Source organism: Aspergillus costaricaensis (assembly GCF_003184835.1).
Source record: "Aspergillus costaricaensis CBS 115574 unplaced genomic scaffold BO79scaffold_27, whole genome shotgun sequence".
Classification (NCBI taxonomy): domain Eukaryota; kingdom Fungi; phylum Ascomycota; class Eurotiomycetes; order Eurotiales; family Aspergillaceae; genus Aspergillus; species Aspergillus costaricensis.
This window is the reverse complement of record NW_020291827.1, coordinates 1-19799: the sequence shown is the minus strand read 5'-3', so window position 1 is coordinate 19799 and position 19799 is coordinate 1. Positions and strand designations below refer to the sequence as shown.

Sequence of the window (19799 nt, the reverse complement as noted above, 5' to 3'; positions counted from 1 at the left end):
AGTCATGCGGGCGGGCACGGGGTGGCCCAAGCTCACTATCGCGCATCGTCATCGCATATCGCGGCCCTCCCTCCTCGCTGCAGCTATCGTGGCCTTTGTCGGGATTGGAGTGGCCCTTCTTGTTCCCTCTTTTTTCATTTTTGTTTTCGTCTGCATCAATCATGTCGGGTGCTGTGGTATGTCCAGATTTGATCCTCCGGTCTCCTTTTAAGAGCTGTGCGGGGGCATGCATACTGATTACAATCACCTGTTCAGGGCCGTGAGGCAGTCTTTCCGACTCGCCAGTCGTTGGGATTGATGAAGGGTAAACTAAAGGGTGCTGAGACTGGACACAGTTTGTTGAAGCGGAAGAGTGAGGCTTTGACCAAGTATGTTCTTTGACTTGCCCTATCTAATTGGGTCTTGTTATCACTAACCCGTCCCGATCTACAGGCGTTTCCGGGGTATGACAGCCCTTCCTCACTGAAGCTCCCTACCATGTCGGAGACTAATCCCGGTGTCTAGAGATCACTCGGCGCATCGATGAGGCCAAGCAGAAGATGGGACGGGTCATGCAAATCGCCGCTTTCTCGCTTGCCGAAGTCAGCTATGCGGTCGGAGGAGATATTGGCTACCAAATTCAGGAGTCCGCCAAGCAGGCCCGGTTCCGTGTGAGGGCCAAGCAAGAGAACGTCTCTGGTGTCTTGCTCCCTCATTTCGAGAGCTACACGGAGGATGGAATCAACGACTTTGGCTTGACGGGTCTCGGAAAGGGTGGTATGCAGGTCCAGCGCTGTCGGGAGACCTATGCCAGAGCGGTGGAAACACTAGTGGAGCTGGCTAGTCTACAGGTTGGTTTTGTACACTCACGGTGTTTGTCATACGAGCTAACACTGTCTTAGACTGCATTCGTGATTTTAGATGAGGTTATTAAGGTGGTGAACCGGAGAGGTACGTGCTGCTGTCAGAACTTATATCGTTCATTAAGCTAACTTGTCACAGTCAACGCCATGTAAGATATGCAGCGGTTCGCCCATTAACCCAGATACTAACCGGTTACAGCGAGCACGTCATCATTCCCCGTACTGAAAACACCATCAAATGTTCGTATCCCTACCCTCACATCCTCCTACCCACTAACACCACCCAGACATCAACTCGGAGCTGGATGAGCTCGACAGAGAAGAGTTCTACCGCCTGAAGAAGGTTTCCGGTAAGAAGCAGCGCGACAACGCCGCTGCAGACGCAGAGATCCTGGCTGCACGGCAGAAAGAAGCTGCCAGGCTGCAGGAAAGCGCAGATGCTGAGAAGAAGGAAGAAGAGGCACCTGAAGCACCCGACGTCCTCGGAGAGCAAGAAGATGCCGACGTGATTTTCTAGGCGCCGTTCAGATTCCCTTTCGCCCTGTAACTAGTACCTCCCTCACCTACACTTTCTAGCCTGGAGCAGTTCTTTTTTCGTCACTTCATATGCCTTACACTGTCAGATATCACACCGCCAGCCAAATGATTTACCTCAAAAGAGACATCAGACATGCTTTCTTCCCAGATACCATCCAACAAATCAAGTAGGTAGTAATAGTAATAAAACAAGAGACATACTAGACACGAGGGAGAAAATAAAATAGAAATACCCACCCCAACGCCAAACAAGCCACACAACCACCCCCATCATTGTCTCTGGTAAGTAACGCGAATGGGCTTTCCAGCCTCTCCCATAGGCATCCCCGACGTCGCCTCCTTAGCACTGATAGCCCCAGACTCGTTCTCGTACTCGACGAACGCAATACCCTTGCGTCCGGGGACCAACCGAACCTCCTGGAATCCCTCGAACCGACCAAACACAGCCGTCAGACTGTCCTGATCCGCAGTATCGGGCAAATCGCGCAAGAAGAGAATCTTGTTCGGAGGCAGATACTCGTCCGGAATAACCGCCGCCGCAGCCCCACTGGTAGGCTTGAGACCAGCGCCCTTGGCGGTTTTCGCAGGACGGCCAGGTTCCGTAGGTGCACCGGGGGGTCGCTTGAGCTTTTTCTGAGCTTCGAGGGCTTCGTGCGCTTGTTTGCGTTCTACACCAACACATGACACATTAGCCATTTCCACCAGAACAAGACAATAATAAAGGCGAGGGAAAGGGGGGGCGGTTGGGGTAAGCATACCCTTCTCAGCCAACCTCCGTCTCTTATGCGCCTCCAACTCATCCTCCCCACCCTCACGCAACACCGTCATATCACTTCTCGTCTTCGCGTAATCCAACACCATGGGTTTATCGAAGAGTTCGAAGCCATTGATTTCGTCGATAGCGCGAGTCGCCGACTCCACGGTGTCGAAGACAACAAACGCCTGTCCTTTCGCCTTCAGGTTCGTTTTCGCGACGATTTCAAGTACCGTGCCGTATTCGGAGAAGATCTCTTCCAGCGCTTCTTTTAGCTGGTCGACTTTGATGCGCTCTTCCAGGTTGCGGACCTATTTTGTTTCGTTGGTGTGTTAGAGGTGTGGTGTAGTTGTGGGGAGGGGAATGGTGGGGGAGGTAACTGTACATAGACTCTGTGGGATGGTTGTTAGTTTATGTTATTGCTATATGGGTTTGTTGCGATGCGGGTTCGGAGGATGAAGAAGAGATGGGGGGGAAATGGCTTGGACTTACGTGCAGTTGGGGGGTATCGGGGTGGGCGCTGTTATGGACGCCATTGTTGCTGTGTTTTTCGGTGGGATGTACCCTTGTTGGTGGAGGAGTTGGAGGATTGGTGTGAGAGCTCTCGGAATTACCTACCTGGAGTAGGTCTCGAACTGTAGATATGTCGGCGACGGGGCCGGTGGATGGGTGCCGCTTTAGCGGGTGAGCTTCGGGTCAGGTGATTGCTACTGGGTGGAGCAGCCGGGCCGTTGCTAATGTGAAATATGGATCTTTCTTTCACCACAACAGCATCATTGGTCTAGTGGTAGAATTCATCGTTGCCATCGATGAGGCCCGTGTTCGATTCACGGATGATGCACAGCAATTTCCCTTTTGCTTTTTGCATTCCTATCTTGCCGTTGCTACATAGTAGACCTTGTATGTGTCTCTTTTTCATTTTTCATATTTCATCTCAATTCATTTTATGCGGAATGATAAGTCGCGAATCATGGGATATCCAAAACTCCGAAATGCGCTAATTACAACCAAATGTCTTCCTCAACTTCTCAACCTGCTCTTTCAACTGCTTGGTCGGTTTGGACCAATCTTCCGTCTTGACTACTTCAATCTCCGTCTCTATGTATATATACTCGGCCACAGTGTTACGTACCTACTCTGATTAGCTGTAAACACCGCAGAGAAATCGCTAGACTCACCCTAGGGAACGGATGCAGTAGCAGCGCCGTCATTTTCTTGATCACTTCCGTATGTAGCTGCTCTATCCTCGACAGAGGTGCATAAGCCCGGACTGCCGCTTCGAGTCGGGCGATGTTTGACGATTTGAAGTGCGCTCTTTGTACGAGGACAAATAGCTTCCGCAGACTACTATATGTTAGTAGACGTCGTAGCCTGCAAATGGGAGAAAAGTACCTCGGGATCGAGTCGTCGGGCGCAGAAGAGACAAAGCTGTCCAACAGGAAAGCCAAGACCTCAAGCACAGGAATCGCGAACCGATCGTCTTGCAGGTTCTCGCCCAAGATGGCAGCCATGTCCTTGATTATGGCCAATACTGCAGCCTGCGGATCTTCTGCTTCTTGAATGCTCTGTACCAGAGCTGAGCGAGATGACCGAATCAGGCCTTCGCTACCTGCAACGGCCGAAGTTGCTAGGCCTTGGAACAGAGGCTGGCGCAGCCAGTCAATACTCTGCAACTGGAGCAGCTGCAGCAGATAATCTGTTGAGGATACATGACTGAAGTGTTCGTATTTCCTGATATAATCAGTATCCTTATCTTGAAAACACATGGTAGACGCACCTTGTCAACGGCGGAAAGCCATTGGCTGTTTCCCAGTAGCCCTGAAGACAAATCCAAGCTTGCACACGTACTTTGTCGAGCTTTTCCGCTGCAAGTCGGCAAAGGCACCCAACAATATCTTGCACCCCAGGCAATTGATTGGGAAGTCTTGGCCCTGCTTCTAGGACCGTCTTTGCGGCCTGGATCGCTTCAAGCCGAATCAAGGAACCGATGTCTCCTCGCCTATCGGTTGTATATTCATTCAAGAAACGTACGAGGTGATTCAGGATATCACCGGTTACGTCTTTGAAGCGTCAGCAGCTGCTTTACTTTTTGGTAATCAAACATACCTATATGCGGCAGAACACCGGTAGCCAAGCTCCTGACAGCGGCCACTCTCTTCTCGATTAGTTCTTCTTTCTCTGCACATTCTATGATGCTGTCTATGATAGATTTTCTGAGAGGACTGTTCTTGTCAATTTGTCTAAACACTGTGCCCAGGGCCGTGATCTGGCCGCGGCCCGTTGGCAGGTTCCAGGTAGTATGGATGTGGGAAAACCACCCCTGAATCATCTTCTCTTGTTCGTCAGGTGGCAAAAGAGGTAGAAGTTCGGATACTGCATCGGATGAGCTCTCGATAGAAGTGTCCTCGCTCCGTGATATGCATAGCAAGAGCGTTTCTTGGGCCTTGGTTAGTAAATCCACTGAGGGTTGAGAAATTCGTGGTTCACGGGCCAGGGTAACTGATTGAGCAAGAGAACAGATCAACTGAGAAGAGGCCTCCGCTGTCAGCTCAGGCCGGAAAGTCTGAAGGGTGAGGTCATCTTTGGTTGGTCCGAGCGAAGAGTCAAATATCTCCCAGGCCTTGGCCACATAATGCGAGACACTCGTTGCGTCCGATGCATCTATGGGATCCCTCTCACGGTGCGCGTTGAATGCGTCAACCGTAGCTGCGATGGCCAAAAGACAACCATGTCTAGTTTCCACGTCACTATGTGGAATACTAGATAGCCTATTCAGCAGCCGCTGGAACACTTGTTGCATCGTTTTGTATGACTGCTGCGTACTCAAAACTCCGATCGCTTTGGCTGCATGCCTGCGAGACTCTGCATCAGGCGAGCCAATACCTCGCCAGTGCATCAATGATTCGACAAGGGGGCTCCAGTAATGGAGACTGAGAGCAGCGGTCGCGTTGGCAACATCGATCATTGCCCGCGAGCGCCGAGCCACCGCATGGTAGTCCACAACTTGCACAAGCGGTATACCTTCGGCAATTGTGTTGGGGTGACGCCCGATGAGCTCTTGCAGTGCTGCAGAAGCACCCCTCCGAATATTTCCAGAGGGATCAACGCACGCGGCGCACACAAGTTCGATTGCTAGCATCTGCAATGTGCTTTCTTCTTCACCTTGAGCTGTGGCTGTGCTGATTGTCTGCGGTTTCAAGGCAAGCAGTTCCTGGGTGGTATACTTGCGAGACAGCGCCCAAATCCCAAAACACGAGGCGTCACGTACACCTGTTCCGACGGAGCTTCCAGTTGATGACCGTTGTTCGAAGTCAAGGCCCGAAACAAGTGGTTGAAGTACATCGCCAAGTTGATGGGTAGGAGGCGCACGGCGAAACAAGAGATGGCCGAGCGTCAAGATCAGCCCCTGCCACCTCTGAGCGTCCACTGCGCTCAAATTCCGTTTCAACGTGTTAATCCCTATCCTCCGAGCCTCCAGCGGTGTCACGATGGTGCCGTCCCGCTTCTCATATAGGATGTTCTCTTCCAAAGAGCCGGCAACAGCCTCGATGACCTCCGCGGCCATATCTGGATCCAGCTTCAAAGTAATGATACTTAGGGCCTTACTCGCTGCAAAGCGTACAGGGGTATCCTTATCAGCAAGAGCGACGAGGAAGTGATCAATTGCATCCTCTAAAATTGTAGAAACCTGGTCGTCCGAGATTGTACTGTCTCCCCTCTCACTGAGTGACAAGGCCATAACTGTTACCGTACGCAAGATTTTGATGATAGTCTTCCGTGCCAGAGCAGAAGACTTGATGACGTCTGAGACAGGTGAGTTACCCTGCAGAATTTGCAGGGTCTGTCCAAAGACGGGAGACACCAGGGGAGCAAAGTCCTCCACCTGGCCCGACGCACCCAGGCGAGCGATGAAAGACAACACGCCAATACACGTGTAGACTGAAGGGGGTTCAAGATTACCTGCAGGCTGAACCACCGAAAACGCCCAGTCCGTCAGTTTAGTCAAAAGCCCAAGCGCCTGCATATCACGCCGAAGCACCAGTCGTGCCAAAACGATTGTAGCGGCTTCCCGCTCTTTACCTGAGACGTTAACATAATTCAATGCCACAGAAAGTAGAGATTTTGCAACCACCGGTGTGTGGTTTGGTATCTGTTTCAACGTCCCAAGGTTGTCATACGGTACCGGGATATCATCCGACGACATCGAAGCCAGGTCAAAGGGAGCAAGTAACAAATGCGACAGCCAGATCAGCATCACATATCGTTCCTCCCAGACCAGTCGCAGGGGAATGTCTCCAAGGCCTAGCTCAGGCTCATCTTTGATGGCATCCCATTCAACGAAAGCGCGGAGCAGCGGATCAAGATACTTGGGCTCATTGTTCAGAAACCTGCTGATAACTTTGACTCCACGGACTTTGCAAAAGGTATAGAGTAGCCTGCAGATCGCTCTTGGAAGAGGATACGCTGTCTTCTGACCTTGCAATCCTGCGGGTTTGAACGCGTATTGATCGCGATGCTTCAGCAAATATGCCAGAAAGGCATCAACTAAAGGGGGTAGAAGGGCCTGCAGGTGGGGGTCCAACAGCTGCGGCCACTCCTGAAACGGCTCCAACTACAAAGTGGTCAGCTCTCACTACAAGGAAAATCCTTAGACTAGATATTGAGGTTAGAAACGGCGTGGGCAGCTTGCTTACCAGGCCGACGAGTCTTTCTGTTTTTGCGGCGGGGGTCCATCTCCGTGGAATGCGGGTGTTTGGCTGGTCGGGTCGAGTCTTCCAAAGGAGAGATGGCAGCTTCTCGGAAAACTCTTGGACGAGGTCTCCAGAGGCACGCTGGAGTTTAACCTCCCTATCCTCAGCCGCATCCATGATGGAGTGCCACTAAGTATACTGAAGCGTTGAAAGCATCGAATCAGGAAGATTGAAGTCGCCGCGGGGATTCCATCTGCTGGTCGAGTGCTTAGTCATCACTATACAGATCGATTCCAACTGCATAATCATCCTTCTTAAACCAGTTCAACATGATTTTAAGTACCTATTCATACAGAACTAATTACCCCACTAGATTTTCTAGACGCTATTCTGACATAGCTACTGGTTTAGATTATCGATCCCGGAAAGGGTGTCGCCTGCCAGTATTAGTAGTACTATTATATATTTCTCTCCGTCAGCCTTACCTGTTTGGCCACTATAAGGGTTCAAAGGTACTAGCTCATGCCCCAATTCTGATCAGGCTCCAAGACTAGTTATACACTTACTAGATAAATGTAGATAGAGAATGAGTTATACGGAGTCTACATCATAAAGACTTTAAATCCATGTGTGTAGAGGAAACCCCTGTTGACATTATTCACGATCCGCACAAAACAGCATGGAATTGCATGAATCGCATTTTATAGCGCTATCACCAGCTGTATAGATTCACCTTATTGTGGATGATGCCTCGTCGTGGGAATGTAACAACTCAGAGTTACGATGAAGAGTAAATATGGCTCAGTGACGATGCGATTGCAGTGAAGTCTCCAAGAGACCCGGTCTATATAAAGGCCTCAACCACCCTGCCTCTCCAACGTTCCAAAATAATCTGACAGGATTTCTATTACTTTATTTTAAAGCTTGATAATAATCTTCATATCTAAACGCTCACTGTCACTAGATGAGATATGAAGATACTTCAGAGATAAACCCTTTATCGGAAGAACGTAATAGCATCTTCATGAAGTCGAAGATACGAAGGTGTCCATACCCGATGACGAGAATATTGATCTACAAAGTATCATTAGGGTAGATTGGTTCATGGGCCGAGTGCATTTTGATTATGGTATGTCAGTTATTTGACCGAACTAGAAAACCTTCCTGACCTTACCTTACAAAAGGCCGACATCAAATGCTCTAGAATCGGTCTTCTGGACCATTCCGTACTGCGTGCGGGATCCTCGCTCTGCATAGTGAGAGCTTGAGACATAACAGCCTTCGTTCTGTCCTTCGCTCCAGCTAATACCTTCTGAATGGTCGTGCTTGGCCCTTCTGACATCGTTTGATCAAAGAGCCACCACGCGACTGCGGCATGTTCGAGCAGCGCTTACAGCATGGTTTACCAAATGGACCAACAATCAGTTGATATAACTAGCGAGACATGAGACTTGATAGCTCACTGGCGCAGTGTCTCCTCTGGAGAAAGTTTCTATTGAAAAGAACTCGAAGCCTTTCCCCCCAGCTCAGGGCTTTTTAAACGAGGAAAATAAAGTGGAGGTGGCTGTTCATTGGTTATGAACCCCTGTGAGCCACATCAACAGACAGTACAATGAGAGTACCAGGCAGAAGCCGGCATATGAGGAGTATAGGCGTGCTCGGCCTACCATTCTAACTTGACGTGGGTTTGGAACCTGGGCCCGGACTGCACCGTGTGAATAAGCTAGAAGAAGACGTGTTACCGAGTGAACACGTCCACGAACTTGATTACACCAGGCACATAACGATTGATGAAACAAAACACAAACAACAACAGCAGATGGCATTTTGGGTAGCATCCTGAAGTGGTTCCAGAAAGACTGGGCCAGGGCTACCCGGCGCCACACAAGTGTGGCTTTCTGGATACGACGGAGAACCTTTGTTCCCAAGACCTCAAATTTGTTGTTTGTGTCGAATATACCAGACTCCAAGTCTCTGCTCCGTAGGTCGGGGTAGAGATGATAACTACTAGACTACTGGGGCTGGGTTCTTCTGTGACTCGGAGGACGAGGCATAAGCTACAAGTTACTGGGATTACCGGCTCAGCCAACAGCTAATCTGATAGATATCCCCAAGCCGTGGCACATTGGTCACCTGGTGCTTAACAACATCAAAATCAATTAAGTTCTGGGATATCGCAAAGAAACACCACAGGCAGCGACTTGTACTCGTCACAAGTACTCCAAAGCCGTGTCTTGAGCGGAAATACTGTCGACTGTCCTTGTGAGTGAGATGCGATGTTGGGAAGACATGAGCGATGCAAGACAACTGATGTTACTTGACATTGCTATATAGGGTTATAGAGTCTTCTTCTTCGACCGCAATAACGAGCAAAAAGCGCAAAGCACAACATCAAATGCTGGTCGCCTCTTTTTTCATCCGACCTTGGGTAATACAAACATTTTGAAAGTGTCGAATCCGCCCACGCTCGAGAGCACCCCATGAAAAGCATCAAGAAGGCTATTCATGTGAGCATATGGTGGATCGTCACGATGGCGAAGGGGACTCGCCGCCCAAAGCTATACATGCCCGTGAGCATGAAGTTCAACTCCTGTATACATTGTCTTCGCCACGTGATCAACAACTACAGACCTGCCCAAAGAGTTCCTTTTGGTATCGGGTGCCAAATGGATGCGCGTGCATCTTTCTATGTAGCTTCTGCTCCGAGAATAATAAGCTATGCGAACCAGTGGGTTTCGCGCGCTCCCCTCTACTTAGTGTACTGATTGAGATGTCGAAGGCTCAGCAACAAGGAGGACTTTCCTGACTACAATCAAAATTCCCTGGTCTTCTTGCTTCAATCGACCTTCCTCAAGCACATCCTGGACACTGATTTCTTGAATGAAAGGTCGACTGCCTCGGCTGATGGTTTTCAGTTCCATGCCACGAGACGAAGAACATCCGCCCTGAGCGCAATGTTCCCATCCGAGCACGATACAGGTTCTGTATGCACTATCTTCGACATGTCAATACCAACTATGACTGCTGAAGCTGCTCTGTATAAAACTGGATACTATATTGATAACAAGGCTTCCGTGCTATGTCACTCCTCTTACGGCGGCAAGAAGACATGCGAACCAGTACGTTTCGCATGCTCCCTGGCTGCCTATTGTTGACTGACACCATGGAGACTATATTAGGTATGCTGGATAAACGCCCACCATCTAGTGAAGATCGTCGAATAATGGCCCGCATTGGTCTTGAGTAAATGAGAATTGGGACGACAACATAAATTTACTGATCCGGGCAGATTCATACAATCTAGCGATTGCTTTTGGCAATGCTGAGGGCATGCACGCCCATGAACACATAAGAAGGAAATGTGGTAATAAAGCACGAAGATCCGGCACCATGTTCTCGATCTTCCTCATCCTACGGTTGTTACCGACTTAAAACAAATAGCACCAGACAGAGACGCAAGACCAATCATACTTTCTGACTTGATATCAGAGTTAACCACACAGCCATGAACTGGCTGGCTGGCTGGTTTCCGGACCACGATAGGGTCATAATAACGAACGAATAGCGCAAAACGCCAAAGAGAACGCTGTCTTTCTTATTTCTCGCTTGAAAAAATCACAGCGGGCATCAAGGACGGTCATGATAAACCCACTATGATCTAGCCGCCTCGCTGCGTGGCTGCGTGGCTGATGATTCACACACCACGATATGCTTATCTCCACGGGACAAAGCACCAAGCGACAACAATAAAAGATGTGTCTCTACAGATACAGAGTATTACTGGCGCCTTGATCAGGACTGGCGGATTTCACAAAGACCATATAAACTGTCGCCTGATATCGACATCGAAGAAACTGGGGCTTGCTGCGAGTTGATTAGCGGTTTCTATACCACGACTAAATGCACCAGTTTCATCTTGTTGGCAAAAGCGCCAAGTTCCAGTGAAAGGGAATCGTCCAAAATCCTTCATCTCTGCTCATCACACAAAAATGCATGTCCAGCAAGGACGGAATGATATGTTATTACTTTCTTGACGAAACACTGGCTAGCCGAATGGTTCGCTGGTGGTTGGTGGTGACCACCACATAATCCTTCTAACGCCGACAATGTGTTCAGCCTGACACATACTTCATATCTCAGGTTCTATTTAACAACACCTAATATCAATTCAAAAGTGTCATCAGCGAGGAAGTGACCCCACGCCAAATGGCAACATAACTACGGCCATGTCGAATGGCCGTCTGCTGCAACTAATAGAGGACGTCTGATCCCCACTTTCTTGGAGACGATGTGCGAGAAGTGGTTGTTAGTGAGGACGAGGTCAAATCACTATACTAGAAGTTCAAGAAACCACCCAGGACCAGTCTTATGCAAGATACTCAACAACTGGCCAACATGTCAAAAGGCTCGCCCAAGATAAGATTTATTATTGGAATACTGCGTGACCAAGTTCTTCCCTCGTGTGGACCTGGTTTCCAGGCGAAGAAATCTACATATATACAACTCTGAAAGCGGCAGGTTCTGAATGCATAATACTGCACTCTGATCATGATCACAGCGAACATCATAAGCCCGTGAACAACTTTGATGAGCACCAAGATAAGGACACGATTCTCATCATGTCCTATATAATGAATTCAATGGGATTGAATCTGCAGCAACCTCACAGAAATGTCCATCTTTTCAGCGTGGCTCTTACCCGGGCATTCAATGAACAGGCAATCGGCAGGGTATCTAGAGTCGGCCAAACCCATATTGCTCAAGTGTTCGACTATAGGGTCCGAGACTTTTTTCAAGTTATTCTCACCAACCGTGACACCGAAAAGGCGCTGCCCGGCATATAACTGATATATCATCATAGCTCTCTTATTTGCTTACAGCCTGAAGATGAGTTTATGGTCGCTACTTCATGGGCTATCCGAGATGGGCCGGCTGGTATGGCCATCTGGTAGACTTCTCGATCGTCTCTCAAGCATCGGAATGTCATTGATGATCTGGATGATGTTGCAGTCCTTGATACTGTTAAGATATGAATATTTCCTCGGAGTCCACCTGGCCACAGATGTTATTTGGTGATTACTGTGGTATTCGGGAAGATAGCCACGATGAATACAAAATCTGAACAGCTTTATTTCATGAGCTGTTGTTAGCAATGAGGTTGGACGATAGCCCGGTATTACTGGCTGGCAGAAACGTCCCACGCCTTCTGGCAGTCAAGGGTGGGTGGTAAAGTCGACTTGACTTTCTGTCTGCTTGTCTGTGGATTGCATGTGCATAGAACCGGGGTGGGTGGGATGTGGTGGAGTTGGTAAGATGCCATATGGAAGCACACGCACGTCGATCCTTTCTTCGCTCATGTTCCCACACCAGTAAGCTTTGTCTTATCGATCGGTACACACCTGTCTAGGCCATGACATCGATTGTCGAATTGGGCCGCTGATGTCCTCGAACAGGACCATTGGGACGCTGATACCAAGCAAAGTGGTTCGTTGGACAATGCCGAGGAGGCGCACACTATTAAAGCTTGGAGAACGCCCAATCTTGTGTGTTATACTTGCAATATACCGGGACTTGCGAGATAACCTGGCGATTCGTCGGCGGAAATATTCCATAGGGTTCTAACATGGAATATACTATACGAGAAGAGAAGTTTATTGCAGCTGGCTCGTTGATCCCTTCTTTCTTTCGTAGTACCTTTTTGAGAGGTTCGGGCATGAGGAGGATTATCATACAATGGTGCGTATGATATAAAATTATGATATATGCATGGGAATTTGTGCACCGGCTACTGTATCTCCAAGTATTAATGCGATAGTATTATAATTCTAATCAGGCAATAAACTTATATTAAAATATCCACCCTACATCATCATCGGAACTACCACCTCCTCCGTAAACCTCCAACTCCTGTTAATGCCAGGAATCAGAGTGGGTAGAGTAATACTGCAGAAGTGGGGTCAACTTCGACCTACACTTGTAGATACAAACTCAAGGACTAGTAAATGTGCATCGAATTATCATTTCATGTGAACATTTGAGGACAAGCAAGTAGCTGAAGTATCTAAAATGCACTGCAAGTTAAATCGCTAAACATGCGACTCCAAACCCATAACAAACAAAACCACCATCAAACCAACGATCACCTCAACGATCAACATCAAAAGCCGAAGGACTGCGCTTTCGACCAGGCCGATAACTCCCCCTTCCTTGATGCGCCAACATCAACATAGTCCGACGAACATGCATCACCGTAATAGCAATAGCCAGGGAATTCCACACGTCCTGACCGCGTTCCGACAGATCAAATTGAGAGATGAACCGACCGTCTTCTTGGCCGTTGCCGATCTCTCGAGGATCAGTGCTATGGGTCAAGATGGCGACGATGGGACCGCAGATAATGAATCCGGTGAGAAGGGGGAATTTGGTAGCCTCAAGTATTTCAGCCATCTTTTTCTCTGTATAGGTGTTGTTTGCCACGCCAAGGTCTTCCTGGTGCTGCCGGGTAAGCTTCTGAAGCCTTGTGTTCATCTTGCGGACGGCCGTGATGGTTTTTTCGTGTTTCTTTTGAGCGTATATCACATGTACTGGCAGTGCATCCTTCATGGTGTGTAGGTTGACGTCAAAAAGAGCCCAGGAGATGTATTTCTGGATTGCTTGTTTGATCAAGGGTTCGGGCTGCTGGTGTAGAATGTCGCAGTCGCGGACACGGCCTCCGACGGCAAATAGACTTGTCAAGGCTTTAATAGCTGGATATATATTAGTATCTCTCTTGAAACGTAGTAAGTGAAAACTCACCATAGAGATTAGAGCTTCGAGTGACGTCGATAATCGGCTTATCAGTCTCCTCGGAGCTCCTAGGATACAAAGATTCAGGCAGCGTCGGAAAGTCATATCGCCAGCTTCTGGGGACAACCGGCTCGAATCCGCGCATGGCAAGGCGAAAGAACAAATCCTTTTCTTCTTCATTGAATAGACCCTTAGGAACATTGATGGCGCTGGCCCAACGCTTGGCTCTTTCCACCGAAAAGTCAAAGACAATACCCGTCTTCTCAGTATGATGGATAGGCCGGTCTTGATACTCTTCATTAACATCCTCGGTAAAGTCGGCTGGGATTATGTTCTCGGTTTCAATGGACTTTATCGGAGTTGCCTCCGGTTCGGGAGACACAGATTCACCTGGGACGTACTCCTCATGTTCTGTTTTCGGAGCCTTCTTCGGGACAGGGCGAGCACGAGGAAGCGCAGACGAAGTGATTGCAGCTTTAGTTATAGTCTTCTTTCGAAGAGTATCCGGCGTGGGATATGGGATCGCACCAAGATCCGTCATCACATTACCATTCTGCGAGAACCCAGTCACCCCATGTTGATACACAGGAGCGGTTTGAGCAGACGGCGTCACAGGAACCTCTGCCTTCACCGGCTTCTCGGGAGTCAGACGACGAGCATCAACAGACAATGCTAATGCTGGATGTGGCATCACCCTCCTCTTCTTGGAAGCCCTGGCCGCCCCTTCTTCGCCCTGGCTGCTATCACCACCATCATCTTTCCCAGGCAAGTATGTAGCATCCGCATCCGGTTTCCTCTTCCTACTCCTCTGAGCAACCCTGTCGATGAGCTCACTAGGATCAATCTCATTCGCGTCTGGGGTGAAGACATCATCTTCCTCCTCATCTTTCCTCGGAATGTATGTAGCATCTATATCCCTCTTCTTCTTCCTAGCTCTTCTAGCCTCTTCAATCTTCAGTTCACTCGGATCAACCTCATCCGCATCCGAAACAAACTCCCCATCATCCTCTTTGACCTTGATATCCTCTTGAATGTACTCCGGATCCTGCTCCGCTGGGACCAGCGCGCTCCTCCTCAGAGAGCCCCCTGAAGATACAGAACGCGCACGAATAGTCATCAGTGCGTTATTTCCTAGAGAATGAAACAAAGAGTGAAGGCTCTCGCTGAAGCTGTTACGTCGTTTCGTCGCTCCTTGTACAACGGTGGATACTTTTCCAACGATTTCACTTGGGACAACAAAGCGATCACGATGCAAAGGCGGAGTTGGTAAGGGCGGCGATATATATGGCGAACAGAGTGAAAAGGATGAACCAGTCGATAAGAGGCTCTCGAAATCGGACGAATCAAGCTCTGTAAGGTTCGGGTCGGTATCGGTGTCGGGGGTTAATGGTGTTGGTTCGGAGACATTCTGAGGCGGAAGTGAGGAGAGTAGCTCGAAGAGGAGTTGGGAAGAAGACATGATGTCTTTGTCCAGTAGCATCAATGATTCTGTAAGTAGGGGCTCCTTGGATCATGCTTTGTTGAGCTGTGGATGAAGTGTTGGACGTTGGACAAAGAGGGACAGAACAAACAGAGGGGATCTGTTTGGGAGACCGAGACAACATACTGGTCTGGGGCAACAATGGACTCAACTTCAAACCTTGAAGTAACACTGCAGTCACTGGGTGAGACAAAGGATAGATCTAGTGCCTTCCCTCCGCACCTTGATTGTGGTGCTTAAGTGGACAAAGAAATCCGAAGAATCGGCTCTATAGAGCATCTACATTATATGCTATTCCAGATGCATTCTTTCACTCGTCAGTTCCGCGTCTTCCATTCAGTCATACAGCATTAAACAGTGAGTCGAGAGAAACGCTGAAGCAGAATTACATTCCAGGAACGGGAACTCGCCCGCAAAAGAACAGGAATTAAAAACAGCCTAAGATGCTGAAGACATATAAAGAAAAAATACTCCCCATCAACCCCTCATTCCACATTCACAAATGCCATCATAGCGCTTACACCAGCTCTCAAAACTCTTATGGGTATGTGGGAATCCTTTCAGCGCAAATATGCCGAGCAGCCGGCATCAAGAATTCCGAGAATCAGATCGTGCCAATGTTGACATGAGGTAACGAGCAAACAACAGAAAGTCCGGACAACATTGAAGACGGCGCGATTACGCAAAGTCCGCGGTGTACGAGAAGCCGCGGAACTCTTCCTGCATTGCCTGGGAAAGGACTGGATACAGTGTTAGCGGGGAGACTAGCAGACACAAAATCTATCAGAATCTTACCTGATTGTACGGGTGTCAGGACAGGAGTGACGCTGGTGAACTCCTGGTCGAAGTTGCTAGTATCGGTAGGGCTGCTGATTTGAGGCATGAACGGCGGGGGCACCCGCTTGTGGTAGATGTCATCCCAGTTAATGTTCCTAAAGAAGGCATGGGACATGACTTCTTGGGCGTCGGTAGGTCCGGAGCCAAGACGCAGTTCCGGCTCACGGGTGAGGAGCTTCTGGAGAATCGAGACCGAGTCGCGAGGCATGTGGATGGGGTATAGCGGCTCGTCGGCAAGAATAGCATCGTAGATTTCGTCCTCATCTTCACCACGGAATGGAGACTGTTGAAGAAGCATCTGGTAGATAAGGACACCGAATGCCCACCAATCAACAGCACGGCCATATCTCTTATCCAGGAGAATCTTTTGAAAGCATTAGTACCGACTAGAAACGGATCACAAGCATTGCACTCACCTCGGGGGCCATGAACTCCGGAGTACCACAGAACGTGCTCGTGGTTGCACCATACCACATGTTCTCCTTGCAAAGACCGTAATCAGCAACCTTGATGTGACCGTCCAGGGTCAACATGATATTATCGAGCTTCAAATCACGGTAAATGACACCGTTCTCGTGGAAATACTTGAGTGCCAGCAGGACCTCCGCAGCGTAGAACCTAGAATAATCAGCAACTTTCACTTCCGCCCACCGTGCCCGTGTATAACTTACTGTGCTCGCTTGAGACCAAACTGGCCGCGCTGAATGTGCAACATCAGATCACCACCGCTAATGTATTCCATGACGAAGTAAACACGAGTCTCCGTCTGGAAACAGGCGTGCAGGTTCAGCAAGAAGGGGTGACGCTCCTTGTTCGCGATCATGAAGACTCGCTTCTCGGACTTCGTGCTTTCCACTTCGTCATTCTCGATGATGAACTCCTTCTTCAACACCTTGATGGCGTACAGCCTCTTGGTGCTCTTCGTCTCTGCCAGCATGACCTTTCCGAAGTTACCCTTACCCAGGACCGCCAGGAAATTGAAGTGGTCCAATCCAATCCGGACCTTGGGCTGCTGAGGAGCCTCAGGAGGCTGCTGTGGAACCATCTGCATAGCCGGCTGCTGTGCAGGCATGCCATACGCGGCAGGAGCTGCATGCTGCATCGCTTGAGGCGGCATGCCTTGCGGGGCATTGGCGTACGGCTCGTACGCCTTGGGGTCATATGTAGGCAGCTGAGGCTGCATCGGGCGATTCTGCTCCACTGTACATTTCGAGTCAGTATCTAAGCAATGTTCGAGAACTGAAGACGTGAACGAACCTGGCATTTGCTGGGGAGAGGGCATTCCCGTCGCGACAGTAGCAGCAGCCACAGCCGCACTCGACGACGTTCTCGGGGGCATCTGCTGCCTTGCAGCGGCTGTCGGGGACTGAGGAGGCATGTACGAGTTGGTCGCTGCGCTCACAGCTTCAGCGGAAGGCTGCCGCTGAGGTGCTCCGTATGGGCTCTCGACGGGCTTCTGTGGGTAGGCCATAGCCGCACTGTCCTGAGGGCCCTGGGGTGTGCTGCTGGGCCGCAGGGTGCGGCCACTAAGACCGGAACTCACAGAGGCGGTCTTGTTATGGTTCTTGGTGCGGATCAGGGTCTCCAGGATTTGGTTGGCTGCCTCCATAGACATACCACAGAAATCAGGCACCAGATGTGTACAATGCGAGTGACAAGTAAGACCACACTCTGCGAAAAGTTAGCATATTCCGTCATTGCAAACCCCTAGAATATTATAATGGAAGACCGCATACCTGTACATCGCTTGGCGTTCTTCCGTCCAAAGGGAAGCAGATAACCACAGTGACAGCACCAGTTGGCGGAGATGTTGGAGAAGCCCTCGAAGCGATGGGGAATGCGGTGGTTGATCTTTTCTTCGTCGGGATCGGTCTCGTAGTTGGCTTTGCTGATACACTTGGTGACAACCTTCGGGTAGCACTTCTTGTGGCAAGTGTATTTGCAGTCGGCGCACTGCATACCGGCAGCGTACTTGAGGAAATCGCCGCAGAGGGCGCAACGCATGATGTTGTAGAACTGCTGGGTGACGAACTTGTGGCCCTGCTTCTCGTGAACCTCCTCCTTCTTCTGACGAACTGCACCCTGACGGTTGAGACCGATATCGAATGGCCGGCGGTCCTTCAATTGCTTGGCTACAAAATGGGTCAGTACAATCGGGGTGCAGCTTTCGAACAAACCTACCGAAACTCATTGACAGGTAGATACGACCAACTGGCTCCAGCGCGAACCACGAATCGATCATGACCTGGTTCCCGCCAGGCGCTCCGGCGCTTCCATCTCCGTAGCCTTGACTCGGCGCCGCACCAGGGCCCCCGGGCCCTGATGGGTGAGCAGAGCCTGGTCCCCCAGCGGTGTCCGGTCGTCCCGGCGCACCTCCATGCTCCATCTTATCCGCAGACACCCAACCCGATGCATTGAACTCAGACTCGATCTTCTTACGACGCATCTCTTCAGCGATGTCGGAAATGCGCACCCAAAGCATACCAATCGGCGTAGGTCGGTCACCAGACTTATCGTAGACTGTGAGCTCAATCTCGTTCGCCTTGTCGATATCGATGTTGAACGTTTCGTCCTGCCACCTGTCGATGCGTGTCGCTTTTGTCCGAGCCTTGATGGTATCCTCCACTTTCAACACAATGAACGTCTCGGGACCTCTGGAGAACCTCGAGCTGGCGGCATGGTCGACGTCCTTCACGGCGTGGATGCGGAGGGTTAGCAGACCAGTCAGTGGCTTGCGCAAATTGGGGGTGCTTAAACTCTCATCTATGGAGGCGATATTAGCACGTTAGAAAACATGGCACGACGGAAATATAAGGGGAAGCCTCAATGGCAGGATTACATACCATCGGGAGTATCCGTCGATTCGATGTCGACATGGAGATCTTCATATCGCTTAAGGGCCTGCTTCAGCAACTGAATCTTCTGGTTACTCTCAATCCGCCGGCCTTCGGCGTCCGCACGGCTCTTCCGATCACCCTCATCCTGATATAAGCGAACCATCTTCTCAATACCCGCCTTGTACTGCTTCTCCACACTCAACTTGAATTCGAGCTGCGACAGCATGAGCTGGATCTTGGGACCGAGATATTGAGTGTCATATTTGATCAGGTCTAGCCAACGACGACGTCAGTCCGAGAGGAGCTAATGCAATAGACAGCGACCTGAGCTCCAGCAGCTGCAGAACAGTACATACCAAGCTTTGTGTAATTGGGCCGGGCCTTGGGCACGGGAGCGAAGGGTCGCGGGTCTGCATATGGGGCCCCTGACGGCATAGAACCAGCACCACCGTGCGGGTAGGCTCCGGAAGCATCGCCATATTCCTCGTTACCCCCATAACCCGGAGCATAATCCTTCTGAGGAGGGACGGGACCAGCCTCAGGATTAGGCGGGAGACGCTTATCGGTGGGGGAACCACCACCCTCGTGCTCCATGCGACGGAGCTGCAGCTCCCGCATCTTCTCCTCCAAGTAGGCGATGTTCTTCCGGCCATCACGGATGTTCGCATCGACTCGCTGTTGCACTAGAGGGTTATCGGTCGACTGTCGCATATTCGAGGCGGCGGTGATGAGGGCCTTTTCCCGCTCGATCTTGCGGTAGACCGAGGCGATGAGATCGTCCCCGTCCATGGTGTGAGGTGTGGTCCGCGGACAATGGAAGAATCGAGGGGAATGGAACGGGATCGACGCAATGCGACCGGGGGGTTGCGGGTTGGGAGAAGGTGGGGTGTGGCCCTTTATGAATACGGGGGGAGAAGAAGGAAAAGACGGGAAGGAGGAAGAAGAAAGAAAGCAGAGGAAGTAACTAGATAAGTTACAAGGGGGGAGAAGGGTGGGGAGAGAGAGAAAGAGAGAGAGTAAGGGAAGGGGGAGGGG

General features: G+C 50.1%; 6 protein-coding genes and 1 non-coding gene across 7 annotated transcripts; 3 read left to right on the top strand and 4 right to left on the bottom strand.

The window, feature by feature from the left end:
* Positions 1–97: 97 nt before the first annotated feature.
* Positions 98–1510, top strand: BO79DRAFT_289303 (H(+)-transporting V1 sector ATPase subunit D). Its single transcript, XM_025688768.1, has 8 exons — positions 98–176; positions 256–368; positions 433–443; positions 505–830; positions 882–930; positions 982–991; positions 1042–1082; positions 1130–1510. The coding sequence occupies exons 1-8, from the start codon at positions 162–164 to the stop codon at positions 1357–1359; spliced, it is 795 nt and encodes a 264-aa protein (XP_025536896.1). The 5' UTR covers positions 98–161; the 3' UTR covers positions 1360–1510.
* On the bottom strand, positions 1191–7001 carry BO79DRAFT_239356 (uncharacterized protein; the record flags this gene model as incomplete). Its single annotated transcript, XM_025684910.1, has 7 exons — positions 1191–2047; positions 2138–2444; positions 3312–3477; positions 3526–3864; positions 3911–4193; positions 4240–6745; positions 6828–7001. 7 exons carry the CDS (start codon positions 6999–7001, stop codon positions 1650–1652), a joined length of 4173 nt encoding a protein of 1390 aa, XP_025536895.1. The 3' UTR covers positions 1191–1649.
* BO79DRAFT_t184 lies at positions 2904–2974 on the top strand. The gene has a single exon. It is a non-coding gene; the product is annotated as a tRNA-Gly (tRNA).
* Positions 7002–9355: 2354 nt separating the features above from the next.
* BO79DRAFT_257565 (uncharacterized protein) lies at positions 9356–10048 on the top strand (the record flags this gene model as incomplete). Its single annotated transcript, XM_025686252.1, has 3 exons — positions 9356–9552; positions 9604–9943; positions 10004–10048. 3 exons carry the CDS (start codon positions 9356–9358, stop codon positions 10046–10048), a joined length of 582 nt encoding a protein of 193 aa, XP_025536894.1.
* A 2920-nt stretch (positions 10049–12968) lies between these two features.
* Positions 12969–15069, bottom strand: BO79DRAFT_154081 (uncharacterized protein; the record flags this gene model as incomplete). The annotated part of the gene is made up of 2 exons (XM_025678740.1): positions 12969–13570; positions 13620–15069. 2 exons carry the CDS (start codon positions 15067–15069, stop codon positions 12969–12971), a joined length of 2052 nt encoding a protein of 683 aa, XP_025536893.1.
* A 223-nt stretch (positions 15070–15292) lies between these two features.
* On the bottom strand, positions 15293–16972 carry BO79DRAFT_230792 (kinase-like protein; the record flags this gene model as incomplete). The annotated part of the gene is made up of 4 exons (XM_025684118.1): positions 15293–15312; positions 15886–16291; positions 16344–16545; positions 16599–16972. The coding sequence occupies 4 exons, from the start codon at positions 16970–16972 to the stop codon at positions 15293–15295; spliced, it is 1002 nt and encodes a 333-aa protein (XP_025536892.1).
* Positions 16973–17144: 172 nt separating this feature from the next.
* Positions 17145–19799, bottom strand: BO79DRAFT_38221 (HR1-domain-containing protein). Its single transcript, XM_025689157.1, has 3 exons — positions 19121–19799; positions 18771–19037; positions 17145–18690 (listed from the first exon to the last, which is right to left on the bottom strand). The coding sequence occupies exons 1-3, from the start codon at positions 19551–19553 to the stop codon at positions 17609–17611; spliced, it is 1782 nt and encodes a 593-aa protein (XP_025536891.1). The 5' UTR covers positions 19554–19799; the 3' UTR covers positions 17145–17608.